This window comes from Ctenopharyngodon idella, chromosome 14 (genome assembly GCF_019924925.1).
Source record: "Ctenopharyngodon idella isolate HZGC_01 chromosome 14, HZGC01, whole genome shotgun sequence".
NCBI lineage: Eukaryota > Metazoa > Chordata > Actinopteri > Cypriniformes > Xenocyprididae > Ctenopharyngodon > Ctenopharyngodon idella.
In genome coordinates this window covers 3,528,057-3,551,387 of record NC_067233.1, presented here as the reverse complement: position 1 = coordinate 3,551,387, position 23,331 = coordinate 3,528,057, and the positions used below count along the sequence as shown (strand labels likewise).

The 23,331-nt window shown below is 39.4% G+C and overlaps 1 protein-coding gene across 1 annotated transcript in view; it reads left to right on the top strand.

Moving 5' to 3' along the window:
* Positions 1-233: 233 nt before the first annotated feature.
* Positions 234-23,331, top strand: part of slit3 (slit homolog 3 (Drosophila)) — a 200,548-nt gene continuing 177,450 nt past the window's right edge. Inside the window, 5 exon segments of the mRNA XM_051860278.1 lie at positions 234-912; positions 10,460-10,485; positions 10,488-10,530; positions 15,108-15,179; positions 18,261-18,332. Coding sequence (XP_051716238.1) covers positions 743-912; positions 10,460-10,485; positions 10,488-10,530; positions 15,108-15,179; positions 18,261-18,332 — 383 coding nt within the window. The 5' untranslated portion in view covers positions 234-742.

The window sequence follows — 23,331 nt, the reverse complement described above, 5'->3', positions numbered from 1 at the left end:
CAGTCTTGTTTTTCATGTCTTGTTTTATGAAGATTTCTAACTTTGTCATTTCAAAGTGTAGCTGAAAAGAGTGCCAACTGCGGTTACTAATTCATAACTTTGTGTTCTTCCCTAACACCACGAGCATTTGGTGTTATTTGAAGCAGTCCCAACAACTTCTCGAGTCGAGACCCCAAATATCCCTGAATGACATCACGTAGATTAGCCAGTAGGAGTGTGGAGCGCAGAGTTTGGGGGCTGGAAATCAAATAGGTACGAGCTCCGCTGAAGTTCCTCAATCACTATCAATGAGGATTTGCATGCTGGACCTAATAAAGCGGAATTGGTGAAGAATGAGAAGGAATCACTTTGGACATTCTGAATGATTTTGCAGGCTTTTTATGGGCTTTTTCTAGTCAGCGATGTGCTTTTCTAACTTTTGATGCGCATCTGTGTGTTTCAATGGTGTGGAGAGACAGATGCAACTTTACGTTTGAATGAAGAACGCTTTTTTTCTGATGTATTTCGAGAAGTTTTTAAAGTTGGAACTATTTTACGGTATTGTAGGTAATCGTTAAGTTTTCCCTCGTTCTACTTGTAGTTTTTTATTTTGCGCGCGGGACTTAATTGGCTCTGGACAAGACGCGGATAATTTTTTTTTTTTTTTTTCCCGTATAGCCTACGCGTTAGTTTATTTGAGTAGTTTTATTGTTTTTTGAGTTTTTTTCTATTGTTATTAGGCTGCTTCAGCCTCAGAGGATATATGATGCGGTGGGTGAAGTACTGGGGGACAGTGGCTGTGCTGTGCGGGCTGCTGTGCTGTGCTGTGAATGGATGCCCGCATAAGTGCAGTTGTTCGGGCTCTCATGTGGATTGTCAGGGTCAAGGCTTCAGGACGGTGCCCAGGGGAATCCCGAGGAACGCCGAGAGGCTGTAAGTACGCACATTATCGCGTTATTTGAACACAGATAATATAATGACAGCGGCGCGTATCTCTCCTCATAGACAAGTGACAACGTCGCTATTTCATGTTCTGTGAGCGGGAGATGCATTTTTTTTTATAGCTATTGACTTGTAACAGTGTCAGTTTTACACATATTGAATGGTACTATGATTAAACATTTATTAACAAGCAAAAATAATAATTGCAAGTTGTTTTGCAGCTATAATTATACCTATTCTTACCCCCTGGAGACCAGTGAAACAAACCGCATGTCTTTTACTAAAAGGTTTTAAGATTTTTTCCCCCCTGATCACAGTTGTAACCAGTGCACTGCAAAAAACATTTTTAAGTTGTAAATAAAACAAATATGAATGTAGTATACATTTCTCAAGAAAATACTATTTCAGTTTTCAGTCACTTCAAAATTTGTGTTCTGTAATTAATTGTGAAATTTACTAGCATGAATGAAAAATTGCTTCTACAACAATTTTTCTCATTTGCAAGGATTTTTTAAAAGCAACTGCAGAAAATAGAATGATAATTCAAGAATAAATTCATCAAATGCAATCAAATAATTCATCAGTACATCAGTTTAATAATAGGCCCTTTAAAAGATATCAAACGGGAATTAAACAGCTCTGGTCATGTGACATGTAAAAAAAGTTCACATGAAGTCAAGACAGTCTGAACTGTATTTGTACTTGACAACTCGAACACATCAGTAACTCAACAGATCCTTAAGTAAATTTACATATGTTACCAGTAGGAATAAATGGGTTGAACACATTTTTGTGTGTGTAATATGAGCACTGTTGTAAAATTGTACTAGTTTTTCTTATTAAGAAATGTGAAGTTGATAAAACAAAATACTTTTTTTATGTTATCTTTGCTCAATTGATCAGACAGTTGGTATCCTGTTATTACAATAGTTACAGAAGGTCAGTTTAGTTCTTAGTGTCAAATATAGATCTAAAGCAGGGGTCAAAATTTGTAGAAATATTTATTTTAACTTGGTGTCATGTTTTTCTGTAGAGGATATACATCAATTTTAAGCACTGTTTTGTTTAATTTTGCAGTAATTCAATACATCTTAAAAATTGTCTAATGCATGAGTTCAGCGTGTATTCATTTGGTTGGAGTCGAGTACAATCACATTTCATTAATTAGACTCAGATTGTTGTAAATGAGCGTTGAGATATTAACTGCTCTTCATACATGTCCACATCTGAATGTTGAACAGCATTGCAGCTGATTCTTTCATCCAGTATAATGAGTTTACACAAACATTAACATGATTAATGGCCATATGGTGTGAGTGTGTGTATGTATCTTGGCTGTATTAGTTGGGGAAGTTGGGGAACCACAAGTCCGTTGAGGGGCGCACTGCAGCTGAAGACCGACTCTCTTATGTGTTTAGATTACTTCTAACCACTGCTGAATTTGACTGTGAATATATCCTTAATTTCCCTGTTTCCACCTGCGGCACTTCTGTCGTGATAAGCCATGACGGTTCTTTAAATATCATAACCATCTGTTATAATATAACTTTTTTTTCTTCTGGATTTGATAGGAAAGGCATCCAGTCTGTTCAATGGCCAGAGGTCTGGTTGAACCTTCCAACCTTTAACCTCTAAAGGGCTTTTCAGTGGAATTTTTCATGTGGAGAGAAAAATAAATAAGGGTCATGACCTGCAGAATATTGGATTTGTTTTAAAATATACCATGTCAGGTTGAGTCTTGCTGAAACGAGAGACAAGTGTGGTGTGCAAAGTATTTGCATGTTCACATAGCATGATTTTATTAATTAAAAAACCAAGCAAATCATCCAAAACATGCACCAAGCTATCTGTAACAGCAGTTTTCAGGACGTCTCCACGTCTCCTGGGTACGATTAACACACCACCGGGTTTCCCAGAGCACCCTGGAGTGTTGATTTAACTGTAATGACTGCACCTCTGCCCTAAGCAAGGCCTAGTTACCCACAATTCCAGAGTTCAGGCACATTTCCCTCTAATAAATGTGCATTTATTTGAAAGGCTTTTCTTTCTTTGACAGCTCGTATGATTTTGCGCTCATTAGTAGCTCCTGTCGCAACTGTAATATCCCCTTTCATTCACTCACGCTCTGGCTCTTTCATCTCTCTCGCTCTAATTTGCAGCAGTTACGCACACACTTTGTAGCGTTTAATAGCAAATTCCCTCCGCCGGAGTCTTCGCAGTGCTTAGGCCCTCTCGCAGTTAACACTTCAGGAACAATGTGGCACTTTGTGGCTGCTGTAACGTGTTTGGTCTGCTGGATCAGGAGAGAGAATGGCAGCATTCCCTTCCTCTCATCACACTGTCTTAATGAAGTTTCGGTGTGAAACCGCCAACTCCTGCTTTCCCAACTGGTAGCTCCACCCTAGATCGCTTATCTGTTTATCAGCATTTGCTTATGCTGCATGTCAGTTTTTTACTATGGCAGAGAGTCAGTCAGCGGGATAGTGTGTGTGTGTTTGTTGTGTTGGTGTTGGAGCGAGTCAGGAGGTGGGTTTGTGGTCTCCGGTGCCCTGCTGACCTCAGCGGGCATATGAGGAGCATATGTGAAGTCTCTCGCTCAGTGAGCGTTCGTTCACACACTGCAGCCTGCCAGACAGCTGCTGGCACGGATTGTGGGCAAAGACTTCAGGGAACGATTCGCCACCCAACCTTCATGTTTTCATGTACGGAAAATATTTAATGTGCCTCATTTCAGGCAGTGCATCAAAGCTGTGTCTGAGAGCCAGCAGACCTCTTGTCACAAACGTCTCGAAAGGGTCACTCCGAATGTCAGGGACCCAGAAGTCTGTGAATCTTCCAAGCTTGTGTCATGGAAGGCTGGATTTGATAATGTGCACGCCTCCGGGCCATTTCAGGTTTACGAGGGCTCTTGTTTTGCGGGCTTTGTCTCCAAAGCAACACATCAAGGGCTTCGTTATTCTCATCAGCACATCTTGTTAGTTATAGTTTAGTGTAGTTAGAAGTGACAGTGTTTATCCTAAGCTAACAAATATGAATAAAACCGTGTGTGGTTTTATGATTTCGTTACTGTGATGTGAGGATCACGGACGCAAACACTGGGTTGCAGCTAGCAACCAGTAAACAAAAGAATCAAACCAGAATTTCTAAATGATTTGATCAGGATTTTACTAGGCTTTTGGTACGCAGAAAGAAATCGGATGTGACTCTAATGAGGTGTTGGGGAGTAAAAGTAGTTATGCTGTTAACTGAATTTTCAGAAGTGTGACAACTTTTGTAGTAACAAGCTCAGACAAATAGTGATGTAGTGTGACAAAATGCTACAGTACATCTGTTTTTTTTTTGTCACATTGTGTTTCAAATCAAATGTGCCCTCTTAAACTGTTCTCTTTCTTATATGTATTGAGATGTTTGATTCATTTAGTGAATCATTCTGTTCATATAAATGTTTTAAAAATGATTTATTTGAGTCCCCCTGTCCCGCCATTTTGTTTTCGCAAGCGAAAACAGTGCACCAGTTCTAACACCATTGCAAAAATTTGAGTAAAGCACGCTAACTGTTCTGTCGTTGGCTGCACAGACGAGCACCTGAAAGTTGGATAGCCTGCAAGTTGATGAGTTGAATCAACTCCACAGCAACTACATAAATTTATCCACTAACCATTCAGTTTCATTCTAAAAGTTATAACTTCTCTTACACTGAGTCTCTCCATCAGTGTCGACTCCGGTTTGAACAATGTAAGGCTGAACACCGTTACTGACAATCCTCATTTTGTCTGCGTGAGATTAAAGCTCCGCCCTCTTCTGGAAAGGGGGCCGGGAGCAGCAGCTCATTTGCATTTAAAGGGACACACACAAAAATTGCGTGTTTTTGCTTACACCCAACTAGGGGCAAATTTGACAAGCTATAATAAATGATCTGTGGGGTGTTTTGAGCTGAAACTTCACAGACACATTCTGGGGACACCAGAGACTTATATTACATCTTGTGAAAGGGGCATAATAGGTCACATTTAAATTATGCTGGTCATTTATGTATATAAATTGTGATTTTTCCAGTTTCATTGGTTGTATTTTTCTTAAATTTATGTTTAAATGCTGTTTAATGCTTCCATATATATTATCGGATATGTGTAAAAAAGATATTGTCTCCTTAAATATATTCACAGTAGTTTCCTATATTTCATTTGTGGCTTGTAGTGTGTTGTGGCTGAAATTTAGCTACTTTAGCTTAGGAAGTAATGATTTCAAAGTAAATAGTCCCCTGCTTAACATCAGTTATGATACAAGAAAAACAGCAACCTTTTTTGGAGAAATTTATACAGGAAACACTACTGGAAATAGAGCCAAATAAAGCCAAATAAATAAACCCATGGTGGCCTGGCACAGAGAGTTTTGTTCGATATGGGGACGCTCGTCAGGACACTCATTTTTTGACTGCTCTTCCTGGTAATGGCGTCTTTGAAAAGATGTTGGGGGGGGGGTATCCTTGGTTACCCCTGGAGTCCAAGATGAGACTTGTGTTATTGATGAGCCTTTTGTAGCCTGGCTGTCATATTGACTTTCACACAGAAGTGTTGAAGTTGCCCTTGTCACCTCTCAGCCAAGCGTTACTCTAGTAATTTAAGAAGTCATATACTGTGCAAGAACACCAGGTCGTCTGCGCTATTAGCTGTCAGGGTTTGAAAATAAACCATCCAGGGGGTAAACGCTCAAAAAAGAAAAATGAAATTAATTCATTTTTGTCTGCTCTGCTTAGTGTGAAGTGAGTCCTTCAGTGGAGAATGCATCCAGACATGGCCGTAATGAAAATATTTACTAAATGAAACTCTCCCTGAGATGGAAACTGCCAACATTGCTCATAAACAATGAAGAGGAATTCAAAGATGCACTGGTGGCTTCATTTTCACTGCCTTCACCCTGAAATTATCCCAGTGCAGCACCAGTCCAACCCCAAAATCCAACCTATCCTAACGGTTAAAGTCCCCATGAAATCAAAATTGAAGTATGAATATAATAGTCTTACTGTCATCTATAAGTTAGTGTGCTCCAAAACAGTGACAAAATTCACATTTAGAAGATATAAGCATTCAAAACTCACTTCCACCAATATGGATCAATGATTTTGATGACATCACTCTGCATTTCAGCTTCTCATCAGTTTTTCTGTCCAATCAAATGCTCTCTAGAATCTGAAGCGTCCCGCCCCCTACATTATAAATAGATGCTGAAGCTGCGGCTGAAATCGGTTACTTATTCACACATTTACTATTTTCTACATGGTGAATGGCACCTAGTGCACTATATAGGGGATAGGGAATGATTCAGACACTGTAAATATGCTTTCCATTGGGTCCGAATGAGGTCTGGTTTCACGTGAACTGCCGCAGCGTGCGCACAGTCTGCTCCGGTTCAGAAACACAGTGCGGATCATATCCGCGAGTCAGCGCAGACCACAAATTGCATTGGACACATGAATTCTGCACAAAATGCTAAAATTTAAAGCAATATGAAGGAGATTAGGAGGAGAAACAGTTAGAGATTAGAAGAAAACTGCGGCTTTACCAAGCTCAACGGCTCTGGCCGAGCTGTGATATAAACAAAACACTATTGGCTATTTTAAAAAAGGGGGAGGAGCTTTTTTTTTTATTTTTATCATGAATGCCATTTACCAAAGACAATAAACAATCATCACTAGCCATGCTAGGTAATCAAGAATAAGAGATGACATTTTTGTGGTTTTGGTTACTAACATGCAGGGATTTGCCGGTAAAAAAAAAGTTGTATATGGAACCCTGTGATGATTTCGAGGAATATGGAATTGTTAAGAGCTTTTGAGGTGGTAGTTATATGTCAGGAGGTACAGCTCAGGAATTCTGGAATAGGTCTGCATGTGTCCAGTGGAGATGTGTGGTAGCCACATGGCTGCTGACTGCATGGCTCATGGGAGATGAAAGAGCGGTAATAAACCCCCCCCATTTGATCTCGCATAAGTGCAAACGAACAAGCGTTTCGGCGAAAAACTTCCAGAGAACCTGGGAAAAGGAAAGGGCTCTGTTATGGGAGAGTGAGGAGGAGGCAATGAGGCATCTATCCGTTTGAAATGCACTAATTAATTACATGAAAGTTATTACAATATCCCTATCTGTGTCTAGCCTTTAGCATCTGCTTTATAATTTTCAGTGGCACATGGATGCCTTTGTGAATTACCTCAGTGAAGGAGAAATGTTAATTAATACAGTCATTTAATAAAGAGATAATAGGTGGCAGAAATTACAGTGTTCTTCCATTGACAGTTATGATGGCGAACTTGTTAATTCAAATGCGCAAGACAAGCATAATGCTTTATCTCAGAGGCGTTTAGTTGTAATTAATCAATAGACATGAGAAACATAATTTGTTCTCATTGATGTATCGTCTATCTGTTCTGATAATAACTTGTGCATCTTATGAGGAGAATATTAATGTGTTAGTATTGTTAAGTGGGACTCAAGTAAATGAAAAACAGCCATCTAAGGCGTCCAAACCAGAGGTCCAAAAGGAAGAACTCATTTAAGATTCCAATCAGCGATGGGAAGCTTTCAAGAGGAAATGGAGCATACCTATCAGCTTTTGAGGACTAGACTAGCGTGGCTTTGAGGAAAATAGCAGAAGATTACGACAGGATACGCACTGAGAGGCAGGGTATCGTATGGGAACAGAAAAAAAACAACTCTTTTGTTTTCATGCACATTTTTCTTGCACGGCTTTGAAGTCTTAGTGTACCTTGGTCGCCTGCCGTGTTGCAACTGCAGCACAACACAGTCAAAATAACCTCCAGCCGGAATTGCAAAGATTCTTCTCTTTGTCCGGTGTCGTTCTGAAAAGCACATTTTACCAGAGTGGTCTGCCGGCTTATGACCCGGACGAGTCGGGTTGAGTGGTCTAACGGCGTGCGTGGGTGGGGTGGACCCCGAGGGGGCGCATTGTTAGCGCGGAGCACCTGCCGTTTGAATGGGCACCTTATCCCCTCAACAAATTAAAACAAACAATAGCCAGTAGGGGGCTGGCATATCTGTGAACTCCACCTTGTCAGTGTGACCGGAGGTTTGATTGAGTTTCTAGAGGAAGTAGGACTTAGTTAGTTCCCCAGGCTGTTAACACATACTGTAAAAAAAAACCCGACATGGTGAGGATTGAAGAGAAGGATAGAGAGAGAGGAGGAAATGTTATTAGAGGGATTACATTGCAAGCAGGTGAGAGGATACGAGATGAGAAAACTACAGACCAGAGATTAGGACATGTCAAAGAGAGTGACGTAGAGAGACTGGGATTTTGTGATAACACTGTATGTGTTAAAAAAAGTAAAAAAAAACTTTAAAGAAGTTAAAAAGGAACATGATGCATTAAGATTTTGAACTCTTTGAATAATGTAAAGATCATTTTTATGCAATTAAAAGGAATGGGAACTAAAATGTCCAAGCTTCATAAAAAACGCACTAACTAGACCATTGAGTCAGTCTTAACTCATTAAATATTTGCAAATAAGTCTTTTTATACAATTACTTCACATGCAAAGAGACCTCAACACTTAAATCACATACACTATCATTCAGCAAGATTCTAAAATGTTTTTGAAAGTCTCTTCTGCTCACCGAGGCTGCATTTATTTGATGAAAAATACAGTAAAAACAGTAATATTATTACAATTCAAAATAAAAGTTTGCTATTTTATTACATTTCACAATATAATTTATTCCTGTGATGGAAAAGCTGAATTATGGCAGTCATTACTCCAGTCTTCAGTGTCACATGATCCTTCAGAAATCATTTTAATATGCTGATTTGATGCTTAAGAAACATTTCTTATTGCTATTAATGTTGAAAACAGTTCAGCTGCTTAATATTTTTGTGGAAACTCTGATATGTTTCTTTGATGAATAAAAAGTTCAAAAGAACATCACTTATTTGAAAAAAGAAATCAAATGAAACAATATAAATGTATTTACTGTGATGTTTGCTCAATGTCCTTGCTAAATAAATATTAATTTCTTTAAGAAAAAAATCATACTGAACTTTCGAATGGTACTCTACCTCAAAAACAATGATAAACTTCAACCCTGTTAAGTGAAATGAGCTCTTTACCACACAACAAAACACGACAGGATACATAAAGTCAGCAAACAGTACAGCAATAATCCTATAACTAAGTAATTACATAATGTATTCATGCTGCAGTGCATGCTGGGAACTCTCAAACTCTTAACTCTAGGCCAGTTGGGACAGTGTTTTTAGGAATATATTTCTTTCTTTCTTTTTTTTTATTATTATTTAGATAATTCACATTTCTTTATCTTTATGCTGAAAAGTGGGTGTGAAAAATGTTTGGTTTTCAACGCAGATGAGGGCTGTGTCTCTAAACCAAGTGTGCTGCCTACCTAGACAGCTTTTTTCTACACACATTTGATTCCCAAAAATGCTGCCGCCATCTAAAAGAGGATCATGTTATGGAATCCAGGGTCTGTAAATGGCCTGTCCCCTGTAATATGTTTCCTATATGGCTCATATTAGTCTGCTTGATGTGCGTTTTGTGGTTCTGGGGAAATCTTTTGAAATCCAATATGGCTTTAAATCAGATTTATAAATGTTTATGTATATTATGAGAAACACACTGAGACTGGCCCGACGTTAGTGTGTAAGTGTATGCGTGTGTCATTATATGTCACTGTATATTTCTCAGCGCTAATCTTTTCAGTGTGGCGGCGCTCCAGTAAACAGCGCTCACAGAGGAAGTCCGCTCGTATCCATAGGCCTGTATACTCATTTCAGTGAATGTATACAGTTTTAGACACGCTTAAAACAACTGATAAAATAACAGTCTGGGAAAAGTATAAGATATTGCGTAGAGTGGAAAAATACTTAGTTTGGTAATATATAATTCACTCAGTTGCAAGAAGGGACGTTTTCCAAACAAAAATGTTTCCATGCAATCCGTCTCTCTCAAGCAGTTTCTTCCCACATCTCAATCGCCTTGCTTACTAACAGAACAAAATATGAGCCTTTAGCTGTCTTTTTTTTTTTTTGTATGGAAAAGAAAAAGCAGATAAATGTATTGAAAGAAAAGAATTGCATTGTATACAGTCATTGTATAGACAAAACAGGGCAGGTGTACGTTGACGTGACCCCGAGACGTGTGTGTGTCGAGTTTGTGTGTATGGGAACGTTTAGAGTCGAGGCAGTTCAATAGCAGCATGCTGAAAGTGAGTCGCCTCCAGCGCAGTGAATGCGAGAGTGGCAGAGCTGAAGTCGGTCTCTCAGACTCAGTAACCTGCAGCATGGCACTAATTCTCCCTGGCAGACGCCAGCTTTGAACAGCGTTGCCCCACGGGCATCTGGTGCGAGTCGGGGCCGTCGAGGCACTGCCAGGGAGCGTCTGCATTTAAATTCTCTGTTTACAGACTCGAAGACTTGAAAAATCATGTTTGAAAGCATAAGTGAAATGAAAAGCTTTTAACTTCTTTCTCCATCCCCTCTCCCTTTCTTTTTTTTTTTTTCTTTCCAGGGATCTGGACAGGAATAACATCACCCGATCACCAAAGTGGACTTCACTGGCCTCAAGAACCTACGCGTGCTGTAAGATGTCACTCCGTATCTCTCGCTCTTATGGTTAATCCTTCCTTTAACTCCCAAGTGCCCCTCCTCTTCCGTGTTGTCTTTACAGTCAAAGCCATCAAAGGGTTTGAGGCTGAAAGCTGGGAGGATTACGGCACAAGTCATAATAAAACAAACTGACATTTAAGCTGAGTAAATCCGACACGTTTAACATGACCCTTTGACTGAACCTCGCATGAAGTCATTGCCTTAGATGCAGTCAATCTTCAAACTTGTTCTTGAGTTTGAAGAATATGTAACAATATGTTCCATACCAGAAACGTGAACTTTTAAAATAAAAAAAATGACGGACGGCTCCTTGGAGAGGCGCAGGGCAGCCGTGATCCAGCGATTTGGGTTCCTCTAGAGAAAGTGTTCTTGCAGCTTAATGACTGTAATCATGTATTTCTCCGTGCTGTTTTCTTCCTGAATGAGAGCCTGTAAAAAGAGAGGAATGGAGATAAAAATAAACAAGTGAAAAAAAGAGGAGTAAAATAAACGCCCAAGAGAGCAGTCGTAAGCAGAGGCAGTGGCTGGCGGGCAGCACGGAGGCAGTTTAAGGTGGTTTGTGATTAACGGTCATGGCATGCACCAAAAGCAGCCTCTCCCTGGGACTTGTGAATAGCCTTGGCACCCCCTTATCTCTCTGGAAGAATTGCTTCGTCTGATAGTGCAAGACAAGCTTCCAATCTCAGCTATGCACTCTCCATGCACAAGCTTCACCCTGTTAATTTTGTTGACGAATAATTTTCATTTATGACTTTTTTCCACTGACAAAAATGAGGCGATAACTAAATAAAAAACAGTTTTGAATGAAAAAAACTATGATGAAAATAATCTATTGACATTTTCATCAACAAATAAAAATGAGACGAAAATGTTAGGGAGGGACGATTTGGGAAGAGATCCAGTCGTGGTAGATGCGCACATTTGAATGAATTGTAACATGCTGATCTACCCAGCGGGACATAAGTTGGCATACACTTGCTGCATGTCTCGTAAAATGTTAAAAAATGTTAACATCTGGGAGAAAGAGATGAGCAGACATATGGATAAATGTGGAAAAAGCGTGACGACATGAAGGAGGGCTCAATTCAGTCCGGTTACCTGTGCGCACACAGAAAGCTGACGCTTGAATGGACAAATATATGGAGTCTCACACATGACATGCAGGAAAAAAAATAGTAGGCTAAATCGTGCCCATGATTTACTAATTCGTTACCTCAATTTACTAAACCGTGCACAAGATTTAGCAAATCGAGTGAACGAAATAGTAAATCGAGGGAACTAATTAGTAAATCCTGTGCACGATTTAGCAAATCGAGGGAACGAAATAGTAAATCCTGTGCACGATTTAGCAGATCGAGGGAATGCAATAGTAAATCGAGGGAACGAAATAGTTAATCGAGGGAACGAAATAGTAAATCGTGTGCACGATTTAGCAAATCGAGGGAACGAAATAGTAAATCGAGGGAACTAATTAGTAAATCCTGTGCACGATTTAGCAAATCGAGGTAACGAAATAGTAAATCGAGGGAACGAAATAGTAAATCCTGTGCACGATTTAGCAAATTGAGGGAACGAATTAGGAAATCGTGCGCATGATTTAGCAAAACGAGGAAACAAAATAGTAATTCGAGGGAGCGAATTAGGAAATCGTGCACATGATTTAGCAAATCGAGGGAACGAAATAGTAAATCGAGGGAACTAATTGGTAAATCCTGTGCACAATTTAGCAAATTGAGGGAACAAATTAGGAAATTGTGCGCACGATTTAGTAAATCGAGGGAACTAATTAGTAAATCCTGTGTACGATTTAGCAAATCGAGGGAACAAATTAGGAAATTGTGCGCACGATTTAGCAAAACGAAGGAACGAAATAGTAAATCGTGCGCACGATTTAGCAAAACGAGGGAACGAAATAGTAAATTGTGCGCACGATTTAGCAAATCGCGGGAACAAAATAGTAAATCGTGCACACAATTTAGCAAATTGCGGGAACAAAATAGTAAATCGTGTGCACAATTTAGCAAATCGAGGGAACTAAATAGTAAATCGAGGGAACTAATTAGTAAATCCTGCGCATGATTTAGCAAATCGAGGGAACAAATTAGGAAATTGTGCGCACGATTTAGCAAAACGAAGGAACGAAATAGTAAATCGTGCACACAATTTAGCAAATCGTGGGAACAAAATAGTAAATTGTGCGCACAATTTAGCAAATCGAGGGAACGAAATAGTAAATCCCATGCACGATTTAGCAAATCGAGGGAACGAATTAGGAAATCGTGCGCATGATTTAGCAAAACGAGGGAACAAAATAGTAAATCGTGTGCACAATTTAGCAAATCGAGGGAACGAAATAGTAAACCCTGTGCACGATTTAGCAAATCGAGGGAACAAATTAGGAAAGTGTGCGCAAGATTTAGCAAATCGCGGGAACAAAATAGTAAATCGTGCACACAATTTATCAAAAAGCGGAAACAAAATAGTAAATCGTGCACACAATTTAACAAATCGCAGGAACAAAATAGTAAATTGTGCGCACAATTTAGCAAATTGAGGGAACAAATTAGTGAATTGTGCGCACAATTTAGCAAACGAGGAAACAAAATAGTAAATTGTGTGTGTGATTTAGTAAATTGAGGGAACTAATTAGTAAATCGTGTGCATGATTTACTTTTTTTCTTGCATGTCGTGTGCGGGGCTCCATACAAATACACACAAAATTATGCCAAAATATCTGTTTTGGCGAGTATTCACGTAAACACAGTCAGTTATGTCTTAAGTGAATGTAAACAGTTGGGAGACTATCAGAGGTGTATCAGTGGATTGGTCCGTGCACTTGGCCTTAAAGTGACAGTTGATCAGATCACAAGTGGACGACGCTTAATACAGGTGTAAACAGGGCCTTAGAGCTTAAATAAACACAGTAATGGGGAAACAAGTGTGCAGGAATCAGTCCAGGCATGGGGTCATAGAAAATGTAGTTGAGAACAGGAGAAACTTGTATTCAGGTGAGGGTGGTGATCGAGAGGAGTTTCAGAAGTAGTGTTTGTTTTTGAGGGAGGGGAAGTTATTTTGATTTAAAGATTACAATTTTTTTTTAAAATATGTGGACGGATAAATTATTTATACGTGTTGGTTGCACCATGTGACTTTAATTGGGGGAGAAATGTTTTTCAACATTCATAAGCACTGAGCAGTTTTGTTTAAAAAATATTATATTATTTTACATTATATAATATTACATCATTTTTTTTTTTCTTAATAAATGAACAATAATTTCGTATTGAAATTAAAGAATGACCTTACCTTGGGTCATAGATTGTTCCCATTCTAAAGTCCTCAGGGAAGCGCCATCTGCACTGACCTGAGTCCTGCCTATAAACCAGCACTTGGTTAACGCTTAAGGCAAGAATAACAAAAACTGTTCCAGCAATACCATGTGTCTTGCTTCACCCTTTCAATTGAGAGGTCTTCTCCTCTCCTTGTCAGGCCCTGTGAAAGCATAGGTGTTTGCCTGTATCCCATATGTTTCTATGCAAAACTTCAAAACATTTCTGTAACGATGAGAAAGACAAAGAACAGAAAGAAGGAGAGATGCTGAAAAATGAAGAAAAAGAACTGTTATTATTCTTCAGCACACACCAAAACCCATCTGTTCAGGATCGAAAGGGATTACGTTTAATGCGAATACATAAACCACGGTGGGGTTGATCCCCCATTTGTAAGAATGAGCCAGATAGTTACTCAGACTTAAATTTATGTTAGACACAGACTATATGTGTTTGGTATCAGCAAAGAATGCAATTATTTCGAAGAAATCAATTTAGCCTCCTCTTGTTCGCTTGTGTTTTGGCCTCACCATGCTGGATCGTGCCTTAAAGCTGTGGTATTCATAAGCGTAGCCAAGTGTCTCATCTCTTCCTGACAGAATGATATGACAAAACATGGATTATAGCTGTAAAATTAATTTACGTGTCTAAACATTTGCGTTAAAAACATCATTTATAACCCCAGAAAGCGGAAGTCCACTTCAGAGGCACTTTAGGATGTTTTTTGCTTCGGGATTGTCTCTCTTTTTGGAGGATTGCTTGTATTATCCGGTGCCGAATATAATTTAGTGGCTGTGTGCGTTCTATGCGTGTGTCTGCGCGTTGTTCTAATTCAAAGAGACTCAAATATAAACAAGAAATAGCCATGGAGATGTGCTGTCTTTGTAAAGCATCTGGAAAATTTTAAAGGCCCTGAAATATGACAAAGTCTTCAGAGTAGAGGAGAGCTCTGAAAATACCCTCCGGAACGCCGTCACGAGCATGCTGGACATGAATGAGGGTCTGCTGAGGCAACCGCACACTTCATAAAATCAGAGAGAAATCTGTTCTGGTTTTCATGAGAAAAAGGCTGTTTGCTTATCAGTCACTGTTGTGACAAAGCGAAGTCATGAGGTCCTCTTTCAACTGTCATTTCAATCACTCAGAGAGGCTGATCAATGTCAGATGAAGTTGAATCGCTGGAGTTGATTGGATAATGAAGTTCTTTTTTTTCCCCCACAGACATCTGGAGAACAATCAAATAAGTGTGATCGAAAGAGGAGCGTTTCAGGAACTCAGACAGCTTGAGAGAATGTAAGTATAAAAATAGAAGAAATGTTTGAAGTGTGCTGTGTGCTGTCATGATACATATTCCACATGTTTCTGTATGTGTGTTTTGGACAAGAATTTGTAGCTGTTTATGAGCAGCACATTGACCTTGTCGGTTTTAATCGGAAGCATCTTCACAAAAGCGAAAGGAACTTTGAGGATTTTTGAGGTGACCTCCATAACTTTCCTTTTTTTAAGTCCAGTGGGTTTACGTGCTTGTTTGCCCCCTGACATCTGGAGTGCAGCCATTTGCTCTTTTCTGGTGAGAATCTTAACACTTCCCAGTGAAATTGACCATTGGGTCAGACCAAACATGCTAGCTATTACTGCAGTTGGACAAGGTCAAAGAATGTCTGGACTGTGGTTGGCCTGTGTTAGCATCCTTGAGTTTGTTTATGTGTGAATGTCTCAGTGCGTTTCATTCCTTGTAAATGTTTGCACGGTTCTGTCGGCAGTTGCCGCCACGTGTTAGCGATGAACGTACATCAAAATCAGCGGCCATCATGAAGAGAACCGAAGTTTGTCAGCCTGTTTACCACCTCTGAAGAATCTGTCTCTGTGGTGGGTTTGTGGGTCTGGTTTATCTGGGTCTTAAGATCTCAATGTATCACTCGTATTTGGAATTTCACAGCATTTAACTCAATGACCCACTCTCGGCGGGCGGCGAGACAGCTAGTGTGTCCACATGCATTCCCTCCATCTGACGCTCGAGTGTGACTTTTTGTTGTTGTTGTTGTTGTAACCCAGCGGACATATAAATAGCTTGACCCCTCTATGAGAGCAAGTGCTTTAGAATTAATGATACAGAAACAGAAAGAACAGAAAGCTTTTCATGCTGCATGTTGTGACTTTACATGGTGCTAAAAAATAGATGGCCTAGTTTATAAAACATGGTTCAACAAGGGTCAAGTTTTGAGGTACACATCAAAGTATCTGAACTGAACTCAATAATGACAAATAAGAGTAGCCACGATAAAGAAAAGAATGTACTATTTGTATTTCATGTTTGTTTCATATGGTTTTTAAAAAAATATATATTTACATAATTTTTAAGTTTTTTTTTTTGGTCACACTTTAGATTAGGGTCCAATTCTCACTATTAAATAACTATTAACTACGACTTTTGCCTCATAATTACTGCTTATTAATAGTTAGTAAGGTAGTTGTTAAGTTTAGGTATTGGGTAGATTAAGGGATGTAGAATATGGTCATGTAGAATAAGGCATTGATATGTACTTTATAAGTACTAATAAACAGCCAATATCCTCATTTTATATATATATAGCATATATATTAGGGATGCATGATATATCAGCCACCATATTGGCCGATATACTTTTTTTTTTTTTTTAATGTTATCGTCCCGATAAGAAAATTTGGCCAATATGTTAAAGTCAATAAATAATGAATTATTTCCTTCAGCTAAGACATTTCAGATATGCACTGTCTGCTATTATGGTTTTGAATTGCTTGAAATATGATTGAAATCACTTCAAAATGGAAAATACAGTGCAACGTACAGCACAAATCTGTCATATAGACTACATAATATTATACTGAGAACATTATAATTGTGTGCTTGGGACATGGATTTTAATGGTGAGACTTTTGTTTTTGAAATCAGGCTCTCAAAAATGTTGATTTTGATTTATCGGCCAATATATCGATTATCGGCTTTCAAATATGAAGAATTATTTGTTATCTGTATCGGCCAAATGTTCATATCAGTGCATCCTTATGCTCACCAAGGTTTATTTGATTATTATTTATTTGATATTTGCTGCATTTATTTGCTAAAAAATGTCAAAATACATTTTAATTCAGAAATTACAGACATGGTTACATGGTTACTCATCAGTTACTGATTCCATATTAAATGACAAATATTGTAGTTAGTAACATAATCCATTACATTACACATTTAAGGTAATATAATCTGACTACTTTTAGATTACTTTTGACCTAACTCGTTTAACACATTGAATAGGATAATATTGCGTAATATTGATATAAAAATTTTGATAAAAATTGATATAAAATTGTACAAAGACTTTCTGAATGTATATAAGCAATATGCTATTTTAGAAAGGAAATTTTAAAACCTGAAAAAGAAGAATTAGGAAGAATCAATAACTTCTGAATGATTTACTGCCATAACATGTAATTATGTAGTCAATAAAAAAGTAACTGTAGTCTGATTACGAGTATTTTAAAACATAATTTAATCTAATTACAAGTACTTAATTTTTGAAATCTGATCATGTAATCCAGATTATATGTAATCAGTTACTACCCAGAACTGATTGCAAGATTACATACAAGTCAGACAAAATGATGGTCTTGGTAAATTTGTCTAGCCGGCTCATGTCTGTAGTTGAAGCCTCACTATAAGAAAGCCAACTCTTCTCCTGTAGAATGAGTCTACTTGAAGGCTGAAGCAAGGAGCCAAAAAGGTTGTAGATCCTCAAAAAGTAATGTTCCTCCTCCACATACCTTTGGTTTGCTCCATGACCCTGCATCCTATCATCAAAACCCATACTCCCGTGATAAGGGTCATCCTACCAAATCCCACAGTCCGTCTGGCCAGGCTCATGTGAGTGATAATAGCCTTTAAAGAGCACTACTGGAGATAACCTAGGCCATCTTCAGAGGAAGTACATTTATTTCCCATCAGCCCCTGCACAGATGTGACTCCTGACCTCAGGATGTAGCTATTGGCCTGTCGTGATGCTGCTGATCCTGATAGCAATGCTGACCTGACTTGTTTCTTTAATCAGAAAGATGGATTGGTCTGTCCGTGTGTCGTTTGTGTTTGCCTTGTTGTCTCATCCATCTCGTTATTCAGATGCCTGCATGTCGATGTGCAAGTCAAACAACCTTTCCGTCTTTGTTTCCCTGGTTTTCACTCTCTCTTTCTGCCACGGATAGTCTAACTACACAAACACATACCCACTGATCTGTGCTCCTCATAAGGTCATTCTCACTGTGTCTTACGTTTCATTTCTTCCCTCCTGAAGTTTCGACCACGCTAACTCTTGCCCTTCCCCTGTCCTCTCTTCCTCACAGCCGCCTGAACCGGAACCGGCTGCAGGTCCTGCCGGAGCTGCTGTTCCAATCCACACCCAAGTTGGGCCGCCTGTAAGTCATCGCTTTCCTTTGATATCCGTGCCTGGAAAAGCTTGCGGTCGAACTTCCCACTGTTTGAATTTTGATCATTGTACTGGAAAGGATCTTGCTTAAATATTTGACTTTCCCAAACACTGTTTAAAGGATGCTGTCAGTGCAGGGATATTCTGTGTTATTCCTTCAGCCCATCCAGATGTGATTCTTTTAGATGGACCGGGGGTCCGAGCCAAGCTTAATGTGACACAACCTCTTCCCGTGCTCTTGATGGAGAGGAGAAGGTGTGCTGGAGGGAATATTTTTCTTGGATAAACGACATTCTTATTCTGAATATTTTCCTGCTCTGCTTTGAATCAGGGACATTTTTTGGCTCAGCAGTCGGTGAATACTTCATTTATGAATTTACAATCGTCAGTGAAACTAGCGTGTTCGGGTCAGGCCCGTGCCGGAGCAAAGGTTAAGCTTTACAAGTGTTTATTTGAAGCCGATCGTGACATGGTAGTCACTCTAGAGCACCATAAGTTCTTCTGTTTCTAAAATGTTTCCACGAGGCAGTGAAGATTAGACTGGTTGGCCCTGATACTGGCATTTGAAGCTTTTTATGTAATAGTTTGAAATATTACTACACATGAGTGTTTTTGTTCATCATTCACAAGCTACTACAATTGCCGATATACTGTATGACACATGGTTGGTCACAGCGGTTGCGACTACAAATCTTTTTTACAGCCAGCAACTCATAGATCATGCATTTTATAGCTTGATATAGGCATTAGCATCAAAAATTAGTCTCTTTTTCACACCAATTTCTGCAGTTTCATGTGAGGATGCGCTGTTTGTCAGAAATATTGATATTTTGATATGCATTGATACTGAAATATCTGAAATGGTTCCAATACTCCTTTTCTGCAGTATCGATACAGCTGTGCGTTTTCACTCTCTTTTTTCTCCGATGGCGAATTTATAGTTTGGCACACACCCGCCTTCTGTCACTCACTCGTCTCATTTGCTCCGGTTGAATAGTGCTGCATAATTTTACTCATTCCCGCAGGTTTCATGCTCACATCAAAAGCATGCGCAACACTGATCTATATAAGTGGCACGCACACATAAAGCTGCATCTCAAACAGCTTGTGAGTCCAAATTTAGTTGTTTTTCATGGTGTATTGCGCTTAAATGGTCAATTACACACAGCGTTATGTCGAAAAGTGTTGGTGAGTACTCGGGTAAACCGTCGCTTTGGGAACGTAAATAGTTGAGAAAGACAGACCGTGTTGTGTAACTGTATGTATGGATCCGTGCATAAACTCTTAAAGTGACAGCAGCCTAATAATCCTGCTGGTGTCTGTCATGTTAATCAAAAAGCAAAAGACAAAAAGAAAATCACTCGCTGTTCTTGTAACTGTAATTGTAAGCATTAAAATGAAGACTATCCAGTGTTATTTTTTACATTTAATTACTTTATTTAATTTCTCTAGTGTTTCTTCTCTGAATACTGCATTAACATATTACAAATATTAATTTGATACTGAGGACATATTCTTTTCCTTCTAACAGCAAATTACAGCATGATTGTTCCCTCTCATTTTAACATTTGCCAAATGTAAACTGGAGTACGCCTTATGAAGGTTGTCCAGGGCGGGAGCGGTTTATGGCAGGACTTGTAACCTTGCCTTGTCAGGGTTCGTTACGCTGGTTGACGTTAGTGCGATATGAACGGCCTCACCCGTAACCTTCCCATTAAAAACCTCAAGCCCGGCCAGCTGGGGAAAGCAAGCCGACCGTGTCGCACGCAGGAAGGGTTAGGCGGATCGACCGTGGCCAGCAGGACTGGAAACACTGACAGAGGTCAGGGAAAGGTAAGGAGCACGCTTTAACGCTGAGCAAGACTGAGGACGGAGTGGAATGAAATGGGATCAGAGGGCATTGTGGATGAATAATGAAGGAAAGAGAGAGGATGGTAGCCATTGGCCAACGGAGACCAAGAAAGACAGGTCTGTGGGTCATGGGGGAAAAGCCCTGTAGAGACGTGTGTGGTAACGACTGCCGGAGGCCATTTGTGGTCAGCACTCTTTGCAGCCTGGAAAGACTGTGGTTACAGTTACAGATTTCACTGTGTGGGCGCAGAAATGCACCTCATACTCAATGCAAGCGTACTTATACACTCTTTATCCAGGGGTTTGGTCAGGTTTCTAGATGTTCTCCCACCCTTGCCCTGTTCCTAGAAGGCTAGATCCTTCTGTCTAGCCATTGAAACCGAATAATGAAAAGCGAATGATGAATTAGAAGGCATGCCTGCTCCTATTTATTAACAGTGCAGCTAAATGGGCCCCTATATTAACTTCAGTTCCTGTTTGGAGACAGGCCTCTGCGCTGGTAATGTAGGATATTTCGGTCAGTGATACCCATGAGACCCAGTCACTCCCTGCCATTACCCCAAGCTCAGGTTGCATGTGATTGGTGCATTAAGAGGAATAGGAAAGCAGAATGCATCATCTTGTCTTATGTCCCCTTCCCCTCAGCCAATTTTAAACTTTCCCTCTTTAATCTTCCGGGTGCTATTATCCCAGCAGAGGCGAGCAGTTAGCCAGCATGAAATGACCACTGAACAGCGGCGATAGCCTTTCATAACTGCATAGATTGATTGAGTTTGAGTTTGGAGAGTTGAGGATTGTACCCTCCATAGTTTTTGCGTCATGAAGTACGTCTTTTGTTTTTCTCCTTTCCCTGACAAGTTTATGTTCCTTTTGAGCGTTTGTTTTCTTTTATTTATCAGAAACAAATCGTTCTCCCACACATCAAGTTTTCTGGCCTTCTCACAAACCATCTCCAGACTGAATCTCAAACATGACTCTAGAAGTCTGCAACCTCTCTGAAGCCATTTAACTCATTGGTTCCCTTAATGAGCTCTCCATACGCAATTACTGTGTACAGTGCTTTTAAAGTCTTGTAATGACATCTTGCGGCACAGTTAAGTGATTGGTTGACTCTTGGAATATCATTCTAAACCTCTCTGATTTTCTTTCTTTTGTGCATCACAAAAGGAGAATTTAGGTAGAACACACTGGTTGCACTTGATAAAGAACGACGACTGAAGCTTTTAAATCATAAAAAGTAGCATAAAAGCAGTTAATACGAATGATGTGCTAGATTAAAACACTGCCGAAGTCAGCTTTGTGTTACAAACCAATTTAAATTTAAGTATATATTCACTGTTCACTAAAAATCTTCCTTTCCAGTGGGCTGTTAACTGTTGAGACTCGAAATTAACTTAAATTAAATCAGTTCTGACTGATTCAAACTCACTGAGTGGTTGTTGGAACTGGAACTGATTCTTTGAAAAGATTTGAATCAAAAAAGATGTTCTTAAATCACTATTTCTCTCAAGAATGCTCATGAATAGAGAGCTAGGATGGAGTTTCAATATATTCCTCTTCATAATGTCATCAGAAGACTGGAAATATAGTGCATGATTCATATGAACTACTTTTACTGTGCATTTTGGAGCTTGACAGTCCCAGCCCTCATTTTCTTTCATTATAATGACTGGCCACGACTGACATGAGGGTGTGTAAATAATGACAGAATTTTCATTTTTGGGTGAACTATTCCTTGAAATATTTGGGTTCAGAAAAGCTATAAGAAAAACAAGCAGTTGGGTTCTGCTGCTGTATAAAGGGTGATTATCAAGTAATAAGGGATAATACTGTAACTCCATGTCATTATATTGCTGTGTAAAGCGATGCAAGCTTTGTCTACCCACAATAGCTGGCTAATAATTCAACATGCCCCAAGCACATAAACCATAGAGCTCTGGCTCAGGGCTTTCAGAAGTGGCCTACTGATTGTTTTCAGAGAAATGAACCCTCTCTGAATCCAGCCAAGCGTCTTCCAAAATAGGGCTGTGCTCAGCCGGTTTCAAAAAGCTAGACAGCTTTGTGATTTACTCCAAAGACATATTTAGATAAATACAAGCTACAAAGACTTTGGAGTCCTGACAGAAAGCCAACTATATACAGAAAGCTTAACTTTTTTTCTTGAATTACGCTGGTTTCCCAGGGTCGTGAGCTGACTGATGTACACCGAGGAACTTTGAAATTCACAGTTTGGACCTGGTAGTGGGATATAGGTGAGCTAACTCCCCAAAGGCAGGTCAATCAGAGGAAGCTAATATTCTCCACTAAGTTCAGAAATGTTAATGACCTGCTGTGCAGTTCTTAGATGAAGGCAGTGGCATTTGCCGGTAGCTTCTTAACCTTGTCAGCCTCGAGGAAACCACGTACATGTGGGTCAGACAAAAACCAAAGCGGGCATCTGCCTGAGTCACTGCCCACGCAGCACTTTCCGTTTCTGCTGACAGGAGGAATGAATAAATAAACCTGTTTACACTGTTTTGGTGAAGGAATTAAGCTGCATAGCTTTGTTTCATAAAACTGCTGCAAAGTCTGAGAGAATGCCAGGTATTGAAAGTGTGAAATAAACAGTTAGACGATCCTTAAATTGTTTAGAATATACATATACATATATATATGATATATATATATATATATATATATATATATGAACCGTGCTAGCAACATGAGTCGGAATGCGCACAGGCTAATTCTGAGCTACAGGCAAAACAAGTGAAAAGTGTCAATTTTGGTCGAAATTGAGGTTTTTTTTTACAAAAATGAGTTCATTAAGCCCTCGTCTAGCAATCCCAATGCTCCAAATAGCAAATAAGCATCTAAAAGTATCTTTATTTGTACGTTTTCTGAGAGGAGTACCTTTCCTTTGGCCATGAAAAATGCTGTTTTTCTCTGCTCGCTTCTCAACGACTGCCGCTTCCCTCAGCGCAAGTTTGGTATCGTTGTAAAGTGCATCATTCCAACTTTGTGAATATTCATAGCGAATTCTTGATGGCATGAGTCTGAGCCAATGAAATGTGATTTTCAAACTTTGTAAACAAAGCGATCTTACTCGAGCTGACTGACAGATCCGAAGCGTACGCACAAAGATGCCTCAGACAGCG